Raw genomic sequence first — 17,054 nt, forward strand, 5'->3', positions numbered from 1 at the left:
CTGATGGTTTTTAAGACAGTCTTGTTTGCCTGAGACCAACATGATACAACAATAATGACAATAAGATCCAATCACAGCATTTAAATATGTTTCAGGGGTTTCGACTGTTAATGAGCTTCTAGTGTGTCTAAAGGTTGCTCTGTTATATTTCAGTATGTGACACGTCTTTTAAAATGGCTTTTGAATGTTAGAATGAATCTAATGTTACACCCCGGTATTTAAACTCATCAACATTTTTAATCGTTTGTCCGTTGACATAAACATTTGGGAAAACCATATTCCTCTGTTTAAAAATACATGCTCACTGTTTTGTCAGTATTCAGAATGAGGTGAGAGGACTGAAGTCACACTATAACTTTTTCCATTGCTGATGAGAACTTAGCAGCCACTTGTTCTGGATCTTTCCCACAGGTAAAAAGGACCGTATGGTCCGCATACATCAGGGTCTCCACACCTTCACACACTGAGGGAAGGTCAGTAATGTACATGCTAAACAACAGCGGTCCTAAGATGGAGCCCTGCAGCACCCCTGAAACGCAGGCTTTTAAAGACCATGTTTATCACTGATCCACACACACTGGGAGCAGCCTTGCAGATAAGATTGGATCCAGTTTAATACATGAACTGAGAGTTTAAATGTTGACAGACTTGAAAGGAGCACTGAATGATTACCTGTGTCAAACAATTTTTCAATTTTCTATTTCTAACAATATAGCAGCCATCAGCCCCCTTTATCAAGGCTGCTTTTAATGACTTCAAGGAAGTAGCAGCATGCTGTTTCAGTAGAATGTTTGCTCTGAACCCAAACTGCAGAGGATGCAGTTCTTTCAGCTGGTACTATCCTTGTCATCATTTTTATACATCATTTTCATTTTAACAGGAAAAGTCCCTGTTATCAGTGATTTTGTACAGATATTGGTAAATGCTTTAAGAACACTATAAATTATTTATTTAATAAGTGAAACATCAGGATCATTAGAATCTGTAGATTTTTCTTCTTAAAATTTCTGATGACTTTTGAAACATCAGTCTCCTAAACTCTGAAAACAATGAAGTTATTGAAGGAAAAATTCACATTTTTATCTTCTACACAGTGAAGAGTCATCTCTTTGCCAAATTTGGGCCTACATTTACAAAAAAAATTAAAAACTCCATAACCATGTTCTCAATATCTCCAATAGCTGAATGTTCATTGTTTACAGTGTCTGTTAGAAAACAAGGGCTCCCAGTGCATGAGTGGGTTCTCTAAGGGTCCTCCAGCTTCCTCCCACAGTCCACAGACATGCTCTTTAGGTTAACTCATTCTAAATTGCCCACAGATGTGAGTGTGAGCATGCCTGGTTGTTTGTGTCTACATGCCAGCCCCATGATTGGCTGGTGACCAGTCCAGGATACCCGCCTCTCCCCTAATGACAGCTGGGATAGGCTCTGGCCCCTGTGGCCCTGAATGTGATAAGCGGTGTAGATGAAGGAAATGGATTGGAAATGATAGATTTTGATGGTTTCTGATCCCCTCATTAAGGACACTCCTCAGCTCATCCAGTATCCTTCCTCCTCCTCCTCCACCACCAGGGTCTACTCTCTATCATGGGTGTCTGATCCTGATCTGAGCCTCACGACACCTTTGAGTACAGGAAGACAACACCAAGGAGTCTAATCACCAAAGACATTATACATTTCCTTCATTTCTAAACCTGAAAATAATCCTCATAATAAAGTCTCTCCTGATTAAACTGGTAGTGTAGCTCTGTAGAGACCAGCATGGACTAAATCAAACCCTCTACTTACAGCAGAGTCGCCAGTCTGTAGTATGGATCCTTCTGAAGATCAGACAGCGGCTTCACATCTGAATCCTGCAGCTTGCTTCTCCTCAGGTCCAGCGCTCTCAGATTTGAGGGGTTGGCCTTTAAAGCTAAGGCCAGAGAAGAACAGCTCATCTCTGACAAACAACAGCCCACCAACCTGAATAAAAAGATTAAATGAACAAGTGTTTTAAATACCATTAGTGTTTAAATTATTAAATCTAAAATCATCTGATCAGAGCTGATGATTTTATATTTAATAATATAAAATCATCTGATCAGAGCTAATGAAGGTTTAGATGAAAACTCCAAACACCTGAACACAACATGATGCAGGTGAAAAACAAAAACACACCACTAGAAAAAGAGCTCCAGTAAATCACAATACGTGATACTTCATTTATGAATTCTTCAAACAATCAAACTCATGATGTTTAGACAGAAATGAAAACTCTCAGACTGATTTTAGATTTAAGTGTAGATCTCAAAATTTCCTCTAAAGCCAGAAATGTCAGGATGAACTGAGGAGAAAAATGAACAATGAACTAATATTTATTATAGTAGGTGAGAAGAGATTTAAACAAAGAGTCTAACATTAAAACTTTCCATCATTTTAATCATCAAACAGCTTGAAAAATTCTGAGGAAAATTCATCTCTTCATGAATACATCATTATTCTATGAATAAAGTCTATTGTTGAACAATTCATGATTGTTTTGAAAAAGACAACATGACAGAGAAAAAGATCATCAGCTCTCTGAGTGGTTAGAGGGAAAGAGACTGTGTTGATTTTCTTCTTATTCTGAGCTTTGAAATGTGTCACTAAAAACTGTTCAACCAATCAACAGATAAAACCACAGAAGAAGAAAATGGACCCTATCATTGAAATCCTCAGTGAGGACCAGTTTAATATCAGTCTGATGTTTACACTTTAGTTTCACCTCATTTTCATCTGAGCAGAGAAATTAAACATGCTGTCTTACCTCAGAGTCTCCAGTTGACAGTTTGGACTCTTCAGTCCAGCAGAAAGAAGCTCCACTCCTGAATCGTGCAGCTCGTTGTAACTCAGGTCCAGCTGTCTCAGATGTGAGGGGTTGGCCTTTAAAGTTGAGGCCAGAGAAGAACAGCTGTTCTCTGACAAACAACAGCCCATCAACCTGAATAAAAAGATTAAATGAACAAGTGTTTTAAATTATTAAATATAAACTCATCTGATTAGAGCTGATGAAGGTTTAGAGTTTAGACGATGAAAACTCCAAACACCTGAACACAACATGATGCAGGTGAAAAACAAAAACACACCACTAGAAAAAGAGCTCCAGTAAATCACACCAACATGATACTTCATTTATGAATTCTTCAGTCAAACTCATGATGTTTAGACAGAAGTGAAAACTCTCAGACTGATTTTAGATTTAAGTGTAGATCTCAAAGTTTCCTCTGAGGCCAGAAATGTCAGGACGAAGTGAGGAGAAACATGAACAAAGAACACATCTGTAATATTAATTATAGTAGGAGAGAAAAGATTTAAACAAAGAGTCTAACATTAAAACTTTCCATCATTTTAATCATCAAACAGCTTCATAAAGTCCCAGAAAAATTCATCTCTACATGAATACATCATTATTCTATGGATGAAGTCTATTATTGAACAATTCATGATTGATCTGAAAAAGACAACATGACTGAGAAAAAGATCATCAGCTCTCTGAGTGGTTAGAGGGAAACAGACTGTTGATTTTCTTCTTATTCTGAGCTTTGAAATGTGTCACTAAAAACTGTTCAACAAATCAACAGATAAAACCACAGAAGAAGAAAATGGACCCTATCATTGAAATCCTCAGTGAGGACCAGTTTAATATCAGTCTGATGTTTACACTCTAGTTTCACCTCATTTTCATCTGAGCAGAGAAATTAAACATGCTGTCTTACCACAGAGTCTCCAGTCGACAGTTTGGACTCTTCAGTCCAGCAGAAAGAAGCTCCACTCCTGAATCCAGCAGAAAGTTGTTACTCAGGTCCAGCGCTCTCAGATTTGAGGGGTTGGCCTTTAAAGCTAAGGCCAGAGAAGAACAGCTCATCTCTGACAAACCACAGCCCATCAACCTGAATAAAAAGATTAAATGAACAAGTGTTTTAAATACCATTAGTGTTTTAAATTATTAAATATAAAATGAGTTGATCAGAGCTGATGAAAGTTTAGAATTTAGATGGTGAAAACTCCAAACACCCGAACACAACATGATGCAGGTGAAAAACAAAAACACACAACTAGAAACAAGACTAGGTTCAAACCTAGTATATGGCTGACTGCATCCTATCTGGGATGTCTGTAGAAATGCCTGACTGAAGTGTGTGTTCTGGCAGAATCACTTGTTGCTGGAGCGTAATTGTGCTGTCCCTAATGTCTGTGGGTTGAGAATAGAAGGATCTTAATTCCTGCTCTGTTCAGAGATCCAGGTCATATGGTTCAGTTCAGCAAGGAGAGCCAGCTCTTTCCAGCCCCAAATATCTCTTCATTCCATACCACTTTGGCTTTGAAAATACAGAAAGTAAGCATTTTTTGACCCATGATTGATTTAACTGCATGTTTTTTTCCCAAAACTGTTGGACTAAATCTCAGAATAGCAAAAAAAATGTACATAATGCTCGATATAAAATTATATATTAAGACCATCAAGCACCAGTTCTATGACTTTTAATACTGTGAATGCTGTAAGTTTTATTTTTTAAACATGAAAACATTAAACACAGTGTGATTGGTATTCTGTGATATCCATTGAAATAAAATAAAATAAAATAAATAGCCCTTCTTCAACAAAATATTTCCCAAGCACATCAAACTCTAAATGGAGCATGGGGACAGAAAATAATCCAGAAAACTTATACAATGACTACATTTAACATAATTTTACACAACGTGGTACTGTCCTTATTATTATGGAACTTATTGTAACTGGTTACTTAAATGTATATAGCTACGTTTCCTCTCTCTCCCTCTCTCTCTATGGCCGGATCCCAAGTCTCTTACGGATCGGTCCTCAGTCCTAGGGATTTGCTCGAACCAGAAGTAGTTTCTGATCCGCCATCTTACAGTTTTTCTCAGTCGCTTTGGTACATTTCTCGAATCATCGACTTTTGCAAAACAGTAAGTGCATTTCTCAAAACAATTCATACAAATAGCAAAACACCATGGATTACCTGCAAAAGCCAGTCTCTTGCTCAAAATCCTTAGTTTAGCTCTCAAAAGTAAAAATCTGTGTCAATGAACAAGTCAGTGCCATCAGAATGACAAGTCCCTGTGTCATTGTGTACGGATAAGACAGTCAGATTGCTTAGTCATGTTGTCAACATAAGAGTGTACTCTGGAGGGATGTTCTAATGTAAACTATGGCTAAAGTTTTGGCGACAATTCTTGTAAATTGTAAGATACACCTTAGCGTATGTGGGAGATTGACTGCAAGAGACTGGACAAGATTCACATTTACGCTTTTACTGTTTGTACTGTAATTAGTTGACAGACAACATCATTGTGCGATACAGAAAGGAAAAGACAGCACTACATAGCACAGAGAAAAAACAAAAAAAAAAAACAAAAGTAAAAATGTGAACATAGGACAATCTTCTTAGGGAAAACTGTACATGCGGTGCTGTAGGAATTACAGTGCAGTCTTCCTACACCTCCTGACGTTCCTGTCTGTTGGGCCACAAATTCTCATCCACATCACAATGAGTATCTCTTGCCATGCAGCATGGAAAGAATCTTTTAGAGTGTCTTATCCAGGTATCTGCTGTGATGTCATCACACGCTGCATCCATGGCAGCCAGAAGGGTCATCTTTGTATGTGGCTGGCAATCATACTACCTACTTTTCATCTCCATGCTGGGAAAATTCCTCAATCATCAAATTCTCCTCAATGAAATTCCTTGATCATTGGTTGATCTAGGGTAGGTGTACCCATTAAGCCCACCAAAATCTAAATTCATGTATTTTTCATAGATACTAAGATGGTTTACAAACCTGATCATTTGTTTAAATGAAGGATTAATCTCCCATTTGAAATGATATTTATTTACTTGCGCATATTTTAAAGAACAAATTAAAAAAAATGTATGAATAAAGTGTGCATGTGCATGAGTTGGCGCATACTGAGGCGTACTGAGGCAAGAGGCTGTCAAGAATTGACATTTTTAACATGTTTCTAAGTCACTTTTTAGTGTTTTTTTTTAAACCGGCGTGTTGTCTAATCTACGCCTTTTAACCAGACGAGAGCTAACAGTGATCTGAAGATTCTTTTTATAGCCTACACAACTTTTAACACGGAAGTCAACTGGCCAGAAAAACGCCGGCCGGCGTCTGGCAACTGTCTCTACAAAGCTGCTCTTACTGCTTTTAGCGTTTAATCTTCATCGCTTGGTGTTTTTTATGGACTTTACACCTCAATAAGGACATTTAACTTACCTTTGCCATTTTTATGGACTACTGAAAACCGGGACCCATTTAATTTTCGTAAGCCTACTTTCTGGGGCCAAATGGCAAACAATATATCTGAGTATGTGTCCTGAGCTCTTACCATCTCAAAGCTGAAGAAGAGCATTGCGTCTTTGAGAGCCAAGGTTATGGAAAAAAAAAACCTTATTGTGGAATTTTCCACCATGGCCATGACTCAGGCTAAGCACCTAGGAGTCCTAAGCGCTTCCAGTCATGGGTAGCGTAACACAGCCTGCCTCTCTCGCTGCTCCGCTCCAGTAGCCCCAGAAGTGGTAAGCGACTTCACTGTCCCGTGGTTCAGTTCCACGATTGCTGGTGTTCCGGAGGCTGGGACTGCCTCAGCCCTGCCGGAGGATCCATGGCTCCACCTGAGAGCAAAGCCCAAAACATCAGCGCAACCGACTCACTGTCACGCAGTCGCAGAGGCTCAGGTGTGCAGCAGCGGAGCTAAAGTCGAGGCTCCGGTGAGCTCCACACCACAACAGCCTGATCTGTGGTCCGTAGTATGCAGGGATAAGCATAGAGCTAAACCTCCTTCGCCCCTCTCTTCACCTACGGCCATCCCGCTGACCAATCGGTTGGACGCCCTGAGCAAACAGGACTTTCCTCCGCTGGATGAGCCTGACATCCAGCAGCCAGCAGTGAAGTCCTCCTCCGCCCGCCGCATGTAGCTAAACCCCGGCCAGACAATGATGAAGCGTACTGATGTTTTCTGAAGCCTTTTGATTATGTTCAGCCTTAGCACGGTATTTGAACATAACTCCTTTCCATATGAGTCTTCAGACACACCGTAAGAGCTGAGAGACAGATAAAAAACACAGCTCTTCAATAAAAGACAAAAATATAAACAAAAAATATACAAAAACCTTTAGCCTTATTATTACTCACATCCATATAACAACAAAATGCTAACGAGTGCAACCCTTAGCATGTATGTGATGGCTAATCATGACAAACTAGCTAAACCGAAACCTTCCGAGAGGAGTTCAATTCAAAAGTACATCACTTAAACAAAACTTAAGTAAACACATTCATAAAAAACACACAAAACGTTATAAAGCAAAATACCTTGTTCTCAACTCCAGCCAGGTGCTTAAATGAATGAGAAAACATGAGAAAAACGTCCTTCATGCTTCGTTTCTCTGCATCTGTCAATTTTCCATCTACGAGGTACGTACTACGTACTAAACAGGAAGTACTTCAAAATAAAAGCATGAAATTGTAAAGTCCGTGACAATATAAACAAAAATTCCAGGAAGTGATAAATACAACAACAGACCTTCATAAGAGTCATTTACACCGCAGGCTGCTCAAGGAGGCCGTCATGAGAAGAAGCTCCGGAGGGGCCATGGGGCAAGGGGAAATGGGGCAGCCAGAAAGCCATCCCTGTGTCACAGAGCTCACCCGAGACGCGAGCTCACCAACGGCTGAATACCGCTGCTGATCGGCGGGGTCGTGCTGGCACCAGCGCGCCTCGGAGGGACTACGCGCGGCGCTCTCTTTCCCAGGACACACGCCATCCACCACCGGCTACACAGCCAGGATCTCCATCTGTGATTGTTGCTGGCTCTTCCATCATGCAGCATATCACTCTTTCTGGGGCTAAAACCATCTGCTATCCCGACGCCCGAGTCCAGGATTTAGACTCCAAAGTCCCACAGCTCCTGGAACAAAATCCCTCTGCTTCGACTTTTGTCATTCAAGTGGGAATTAATGACATCAGGAGTAAACATCCGGAGAAGCTTATGGCCGACTTTATTAATCTGATTGACAGTGTGCTTCAGTCTGACCACAGACTTATCACCTCTGGTCCGCTGCCGTGTCCCAGCTTCGGGGATGTGAAGTTCAGCCATGTTCGCCAGCTCCACACATGGCTCAAAGGATACTGCTGCTCGCTCAGCATTCCATTTGTGGATAATTTTACAACTTTCTTGAATCGTCCCTACCTCTTCCAACACGATTGGAATACACCCAAATTTCAACGGATCAGGGCTCCTTGCCATGAACATGGATCTGGTTTTAATCTCCAGTAAGGTGCAGTGCACTTGATGTTTGGCGAGTCTGTTCCATAACTCTAACTGTAAGACTGTTTCACAAATTCCTGTTGTAATCACCCACAGACACAAACCCCATCATTACCCTCTAATACTCAGGAATTTTGACAATCTAGTACCGGTTCGGACTTCAATCATCACTCCCCAACAACACCCCGAACAACGAACATTAAAAATGATGCTGCTAAGTGTCAGATCACTGACCAATAAGTCATTTCTGGTTAATGACCTTATAAACACCCACAACATAGACATTGCATTGCTGACTGAAACGTGGCTGGATAAAAATGGTTCAGTGACGCTCATTGAGACCGCCCCCCTAAACTTTAATTTAATACACAGCACTCGTGCTGATAAGAGAGGAGGCAGGATAGCTGCTGTATTCTCCAGCATGTACAGCTGCAAGGAAGTTCGCCCTGGGAACTTTGTTTCTTTTGAGTATCTTGCTTTTTCAGTACACTGTGTTAACAAAATTTTAATTGCTACTGTCTGTCGGCCACCGAAATGTTAACGTGGTTTTATTGATGAATTCTCTGATCTTTTGTCGAGTGTTTCCACTGACGATGATCATTTTATTATTTCAGGTGATTTCAATATACATGTTGATAATCAAAATGACCAGGATGCAAAAAATTTTCTGAGCTTGCCGGATGCTTTTGGCCTCACCCAGCATGTATCTGGGCCCACTCATAATAAGGAACACACCCTGGACCTAGTTGTATCTAAAGGTCTTACTATTTCTGAACCCTGTGGAAGGGATGTGGCCTTTTCTGATCATTGTTGTACTTTCTTTGATGTGTCTGCTTCTCCTGTACGGCAAAATGCTGCTAAAATAATCAAAAAACGGTTTATTAATGACAACACAATTGTAAAATTTGAGAAAATTGTAGAAGAGTCACCTGTGCTCCTGTTATCATCATCTGATGATCCTGTGATGAACTTCAACAACAAATTACAAAATATTATTGACAGCATTGCACCTGTTAAAACTAAAATTCTTCGAAACAAAAAAACCCCATGGAGGAATACGGTGGTCATTAGACAGCTTAAGAGACAGTGTCGGCAAGCAGAATGAAGTGGAGAAAAACCAGACTTCAGATTCACTATGACATTTTCAAGGATACACTCAAACAAAGACTTCCACTCAAACAAAGTGAGTGTTCAGTATGGAGTGCCCCAAGGTTCCATTCTTGGACCACTGTTATTTAATCTTTACATGCTCCCGCTTCCACTGGTCATTCAGAAATACAATATAAGCTACCATAACTATGCAGATGATTCACAACTTTGCATATCACTATCCTCAGACGACCTTAATCCCCTAAACTCCCTTACTCAGTGTCTAGATGACTTAAACTCTTGGATGTCAGAAAATTTTCTACAGCTCAACAGAGACAAAACAGAAATCATCATTTTTGGTTCAAAAACTCAAAGACAGAAAGTTGCTGCTCATCTCAGTTCAGTCTCTCTAAACACCAACAATGAAGCAAAAAACCTTGGAGTAATACTGGACAGTGATTAAAATTTCAAAAAAAACACATCAATCAAATCACAAAATCTGCATTTTATCATCTTAAGAACATATCAAAAATTAGAGACCTTCTGTCAGCATCCGATGCAGAAAAAATAGTTCATGCATTCATTTCAAGTAGACTGGACTATTGTAATGGTTTATTTACTGGCCTCCCAAAATCCTCTGTTCAACGGTTACAGCTTATACAGAATGCTGCAGCTAGAGTTCTGACCAGATGAAAAAGTTTGAGCACATCAGTCCTGTCCTAAAATCTCTCCACTAGCTTCCAGTACAAAGTAGGATTGATTTTAAGATTTTAATACTTGTTTACAAAGTACTGAATGGCTTTGCTCCTCAGTACATCAGGGACATGCTGATAAATTATACACCAGTTAGAACTCTCAGGTCTGCAGGTAGCGGCCTTTTGACTGTTCCACGTGTTCCAAGGCAGGGGAGGCTGCTTTCAGTTTTTACACCCCTAGTAAATGGAACGCCCTGCCTGCAGACCTGAGAGGGGCTCCAACACTAAATACGTTTAAAAGCAGATTGACAACTTTACTTTTTGCATCAGTTTATGGCTAGATTTCACTGCCTGCTTTTAGTGTGTGTGTGTTTGTGTGCATGTCTGTGTGATCTAATCTGTGTGGATAATTTTGGTGTACGTTGAGCTTTTACTTCTGTTCAGAATCTGTATATCGTGTTCTTAATTTGCAACACAATGATTGTTGCGATCACTTGTTTTTGACTGTGAAGCACATTGTGTTGCCCTGTGTATGAAATGTGCTATAGAAATAAAGTTTGATTTGATTTGATTAAAAGTCCAAAGTCTGGCATGGGCTTAATTGGTACCGAGGTACCAATTAAGCCCATGTGTGTTCCAAATAAGCCCACAACCACATTTCTTGACAGAAATATAATTTTTCTAATATCTTTTTCAGGTAGTAAACACATAATTATTCAGTAACATGTTATACATGTTAAACACAATTGATTTTTTTAACTTGGATTTAATGTTTGGCTTGTAAAAATGGACCACCACAAACATGAATGAGTAGGCCTAAAACTAATTTTCATTGGTTTCAGTATTTAACATTTCATTGAACATTTTATTCAGTATTGACAAAATAAAAAAATGTATTTGTTTTTTTAAAGTATTAAATGACATTACAGTGCATCAAGAAATATCTTATTGAACTTGGATTTAATGTTTGGCTTGTAACGATGATGATTTTAGGACAGTTGCTGTAATTTCTCTTTTTTGTTGGCATTTTTCTCACTATAAACAAATTATTATGCAAAATTAACTGACATAACATTTCTTCTGGGCAGTGTGAGATCTGTGATGTACTTGTGTTAATGAAGTTAGTGAGGTATAACAACATCCAACACAGGATTACAGTGAAAAGCTATCAAACCTCAACATGTCATTATTTCCTATTGAAACACATAAGATGGGCTTAAATAGAACACACTGGGCTTAAATGGTTCTACAGTGACTATCAGGGAAATAAAGATAATATGCTCTCACCAAAAACAAACAAATGTATAAAGAAATGCCTGTAGCCTAAATATGCTGTAAAACTTGCCATCACAGTTATCCCTCTTTTGCCAAACCTTTCTGAATTATCAAGGAGTTCTTGGTCAAAGTTAGCTTACACTAGCTGTTTTTTGGGTCACTGTACCATTTAAGCCCACCTTGGAAAAAAGACAGTTTTTGAAAATGTTTCATCCACCCAAACCATTTTTTGTGTCTTGATTTGAAGATTCATGTAAAATGAATCAGAAAACAGCCTGTGTATTTATCATTTTTAATCCTTAAGCAGTGTATCTATCAGTACGGCTACATGTACTGACTAGTGATTAGCTCGCTATGCTAGCTAGCATGACTCATCTTTTCATGTAAAACTAAATAGCAAAAATGACAAAAAAGTACTTGTTTATACACAAAAAACAAATCAATAATCTCTCAAATTACATAATATGAATGTACTTAACAAGTCAGTGGCTGAAAATAGTTGAAAAGAGGTTTTTTATGAGGGGTCCCAAAACACCAAAGTTTTGAGGCAACTTTATCTGAGCCTCCTTGAGACTGCACCAATGTAGGCGAACCTTATTCAGTATCGACAAATGTGATTGGTGCCAAACAAAAACTGACATATAATTAAGAAATTTTGTGATTGGACAAAATAATGTACAACATTAGACAGGCCTCTCTCTCTCTTTTTTTTTTTTTTTTTTTAATTTATTTAAATTTTAAATCGGTCTTGTGGCTTCAGTCTTCCACATCGATTCCTCAGTCTCTCCATGAGTCTCTGGTGGACAGGACCAAGACTCAAGGAAAAGACTCACGCCAAAGACCCAAGCCATAAAACAGTAGAAGTGAGACGCACCTCATGTGGAGACTGAACGGTACATGGAGCCCAGAGCAAGGCCACCCCCCCCTCCCCTCCTGACTGTCTATTATCACATCTGATTGGCTTCACAGAAACATGTGACCACAACACAGAGACGTCTAGTGAAGCACAGCACTAATGTTGGCAGAACAGTGAGGAGGAAATATCCTCCCTTTATTCTGGGCTGTTTTGTGCAGATAGAGGAACATGTCACTACAGGAGACACGCAAAACCTCTTCTCTGCCAAGACAAGCTTTGGGTGTGGCTCTCTGCTCTGGTTTTAACAAGAAAAGTGGTCCAGGCGTTCCTAAGCATCCGAGCTAACAGCTAGCCCGATAGAAGGCCTTGGATTTACCGGACAAGCCCATCGTACTGATTGGAAACCTATACCAAAGCAGACTGGGAGTATACTGAAAACATCTTTTCTGTCATGGAAAGCGTGTTGCTCTCTGTGAGTGTTTTAATAAAGACACGTTGTCCAGTTCAGACAAAAGAGCTGTTGCAGCTAAGTTCCAAGCTAAACACTCCACTAGCAGGCCTTGTACGCAACCACTCGCAACAGCTAACCCTTTCCCCATAACTATTACATACTCATGTCATAGCAGGTCAGCAGAAGAGTGACAGCATTGTTTTCTGTAGCGGAAAGATTTCCTGTGTTGTTCTCTGCACTTTCGTTAATAAAGGAATGCTGTCCATTTCTGACAAAAGTGCCGCTATGGCTAATTTTAAGCAAAGAGCTCCAATAGCAGGCCTTGTATACAAGCACTTACACAATAAGTAACCCTTTCCCCCTTAACTATCACACACTCATGCTGAAGCAGGTCAGCAGAAAAGTGAGAACATCTTTCCAAACATGATAAGCCTATAGAGTTGGTTTTATTCTGAATGTCATACAGAAACGTGGCCCACTTTTTCTAAAAACAATGCCATGCTAAAGCTATATCTGAGGTCTTTCCAGCAGTGGAGGCGGCCATTAGAGGTCTGTCAGTATAACTAAACTCAACTTCTTAAACAGGCAAACTCATGATGTTTAGACAGAAATGAAAACTCTCAGACTGATTTTAGATTTAACTGTAGATCTCAAAGTTTCCTCTAAGGCTAGAAATGTCAGGATGAACTGAGGAGAAACATGAACAAAGACCACTTCTGTAATATTTATTATAGTAGGAGAGAAAAGATTTAAACAGAGTCTAACTTTAAAACTTCCCATCATTTTAATCATCAAACAGCTTCATGTCTCAGAAAAATTCAACCCTACATGAATACATCATTATTCTATGGATAAAGTCTTTTGTTGAACAATTCATGATTGATCTGAAAAAGAAAATATCAGTCTGAGTTTACGCTTTAGTTTCACCTCATATTCATCTAAGCAGAGAAATTAAACATGCTGTCTTACCTCAGAGTCTCCAGTCTACAATTTGGACTCTTCAGTCCAGCAGAAAGAAGCTCCACTCCTGAATCCTGTAGGTTGCTGTCATCCAGGTGCAGCTCTCTCAGATGTGAGGGGTTGGACATTAAAGCTGAGGCCATGACTTCATAGTGAGTCTCTGATAGACCACAGAGAGAAAGCCTGTAATGACATTAAAATTACATAGCATGTTTTTATATAAAGTAATAATAATAATAATAATAATAATACATCAGACTTATATAGTGCTTTTCTAGGAAACTCAAAGATGCTTTACAGAACAAAACAAAAACAACACAAATGGGACAGGGGGAAAAATATGAATGTTAGGAGTCTTATGCATTGTTAAACAGGTAGGTTTTGAGTGATTGTTTGAAAGTGAGCAGAGAGTCAGAGTTTCTGATATGGAGGGGAATTGAGTTCCAGAGGGTGGGGGCGATGATGGCAAAAGCTTGATCCCCCTAGGTCCGGTGCTTGGATTTGGTGATGGGATTTAGGAGGTTCGAGTCAACGGAGCGGAGGCGGCAGGAACAGAGGTGGTGCTGAAGAAGGACTGTGAGGTATGGAGGAGCCAGGTTATGGAGGGCTTTGTAGGTAATGAGCAAGACCTTGAAATGGATGCGCTGTTTTATGGGGAGCCAGCGGAGCTGTCGGAGGACAGGGGTGATGTGGTCTCTAGAGCGGGTGTGGGTGAGGAGGCGGGCGGCAGAGTTCTACATGTATTGCAGTTTTTGTAAGTCAGAGGAAGGGAGTCCATAGAGGAGGCTGTTGCAGTGGTCGAGTCTGGATGAAATGAAGGCATGAATAAGTGTTTCAGTAGCAGAGGTGGAGAGTGTGGGACGGACATGGGCGATGTTGCGTAGATGAAAGAAGGCTGTTTTAGTGACGTGACAGATGTGGGGTTTGAAAGAGAGTGGGGTGGAAGATAACTCCAAGGTTTCTGATCTGCTGAGAGGGGGTGACTGTGTGGTTGTCGATAGTGAGAGAGAAGTTCTGAGTGGAAGGGGGGAGGGATTTGAGTCCGATGATCATGATTTCAGATTTATTGCAGTTGAGTTTGAGGAAGTTGGTGGTCATCCAGAGTTTTATTGCAGAGAGGCAGTTTGTGATGGTTGATACAGTTGTGGGGGAGATGGATTTGGTGGAGAGGTAGAGTTGTGTGTCGTCGGCATAGCTATGGAAGTGTAGTTCATGTTTGAGAATGGTGTGTCCAAGGGGAAGCATGTACAGAATGAACAGAAGGGGACCAAGCACCAAACCTTGGGGTACTGCATCGGTAACAGGGATGGTATGGGATGTGCGGTTGTTGATGAAGATGTAGTGAGATCTATTGGAGAGGTAGGAGCTGAACCAGGAGAGGCCTGAACCAGTGATACCAATAGACTGTAGGTGGTGGAGGAGGACGGAGTGGTCGATGGTGTCACAGGCGGCAGAGAGGTCAAGGAGAATGAGAATAGTGAGGGAGCCGGAGTCAGATGCAAGCAGGAGGTCATTTGTAACTTTTATGAGTGCGGTTTCAGTACTGTGGTGGGTTCAGAAGCCGGATTGAAGGGTCTTGTAGAGCTGATTGGAGTGGAGGTATTGTTGGAGTTGTGAGGTGACAAAACGTTTCAGAATTTTTGACAGAAATGAGAGGTTGGAAATGGGACGAAAAGTGCTAATATTTCCACAGTACATTTGATGAAAAAACTATTTTCAGAATGTTTTTTGCCTTTTGACATCAGTGGTTCAGTTAATAAAAAGCTCCTTCTTGACCACGGAGGATCAGTGCAGCAGTCTGGTTTGTGAGTGTGTGTGCTCCATCTGTGTGTCTCTGTGTAGCTCTCATGAGCCAGAGGTGTGTGCTACGTTAAAATATTATTTGGTTAATATTACCTTAACATCATGTGTTTAAGGGGGACAAACAAATGTTAAAATCACAGCATATGTGTTGTAAAGACAACCTTAAAACATTTGACATGTCTGTATTTGCAGAGAATAATAAATTTGCTGTTTATTGATAATTATGCCATGGTCTTGGTGTCAATTGGTGTCAATTAACTTCTGATATACAGACACCTTTCGAACTTCTCAAGTATTCCCGGTCAAAAAAATCTTTTCACTGTTCCAAATTAATGTGCAGCAGCCGTTAGCCGTTACTCCGTTAGGAGTAACTATAGCTACCTGAAACAGTCATATTTTCTGAGCAGGGAGTACAGCGTTGCCAGCCTAAGAAGCCTATGGACCGTCATCAACCGTCACTTTACTGACATAAATAAAATGACAGACTCCAGATTTAAGACCTGTAACCTAAGACGGTCTTATATTTTATATCCGACGTTGTCGACATAAACACGAATATGTATATATGCTCTCAATTGTAATGAGAGGTCCTGTTCTGTTTACTTATGTAAATGAGCAGCGACAGTAGCCAGTGATGTGCACCGAATATATGTAACAAAATGCACATGTGCTGTGTGTCTATTGACATGTGTCAATAAAGTTTTCTCCCTCTCAGAGAGAGGATGCGACATCCAGTTAGAGCAGAGCTGATACCCCACTGTGTGATTATTTCTCCGTTAATAATCAGTCTAGTACTGGATTTGCACGTTAGAAACGCTAAGCAAACTGACTCTACTAACAGACGTACATCTTCTCTCCAGGGTCACCTTAAGAGAGGTATCGCAAAAAACTCACTTTCCTCCTGTTCTGCTATAAATTATTGTAAAATAACATAAACAAGAGAAAAGAAGCTAATATTTCTTTGTAGAGCCAAAGGAAACGCTTCCGATAAACCGGCAGGACAATATCTGATAAATATTGACGTGTCTGACGGATAATCAGCACCTGCAGGGCATGGACAGCTCTGTTTCACGTCTGTGACCTTGTAGTGCTGAAGGAGGAATTATTCTGTTTATTCAAACAGCTGGTCTGCTAAAACTAAGATTTTTATCAGATGACTGTTCATGATAACTTACAGGTTTATTGTCTGATCACAGATGACTCTCAGTCTCACTTGTCTTCATGTCTTTTCATTGATAAATCCGTTCAGAAAGTTCGCTGAGCAGGCTATTTTTTTTGTTCCATTGTGACTCGGTATCTATGGCCTGTCCTATTTACCGGAGTAGTGAATAACGTTTACATTCCTGAGAACATTATGGGATTAGAATAACTATTCCAGTTATTAGTCAAGCCCTCAGGCGTTGCTAGGGGAAAGAAATTGTTGTTTTTGTAAAACTTTCTATTTTGATCACAAAACGTATGAAATTATAAATCAGTAGTTTTATTAATCATTTTCGTTGGCAAGTGACCATGGTATAAGCGGGTTAATGCCCTTTGAGGTGTCCAATTATCAGGGATTAATGGACTTCGCGGAGGCAACCATCCTCTGTGCGCGTCGTCCATTAATC

At 40.1% G+C, this 17,054-nt stretch overlaps 1 protein-coding gene across 2 annotated transcripts in view; it reads right to left on the reverse strand.

Moving 5' to 3' along the window:
• The window catches only part of LOC121515729 (NACHT, LRR and PYD domains-containing protein 12-like), a 34,305-nt gene that overhangs the window by 5,115 nt on the left and 12,136 nt on the right, over positions 1-17,054 (reverse strand). For both annotated transcript variants that reach the window (XM_041796672.1, XM_041796671.1), the window contains exons 4-7: positions 13,654-13,827; positions 3,735-3,908; positions 2,786-2,959; positions 1,789-1,962 (exon numbers count right to left, since the gene is read on the reverse strand). In XM_041796672.1, coding sequence (XP_041652606.1) covers positions 1,789-1,962; positions 2,786-2,959; positions 3,735-3,908; positions 13,654-13,827 — 696 coding nt within the window. The remainder of the gene's footprint in view (positions 1-1,788; positions 1,963-2,785; positions 2,960-3,734; positions 3,909-13,653; positions 13,828-17,054) is intronic.

This window comes from Cheilinus undulatus, linkage group 9, assembly GCF_018320785.1.
Source record: "Cheilinus undulatus linkage group 9, ASM1832078v1, whole genome shotgun sequence".
Classification (NCBI taxonomy): Eukaryota; Metazoa; Chordata; class Actinopteri; order Labriformes; family Labridae; genus Cheilinus; species Cheilinus undulatus.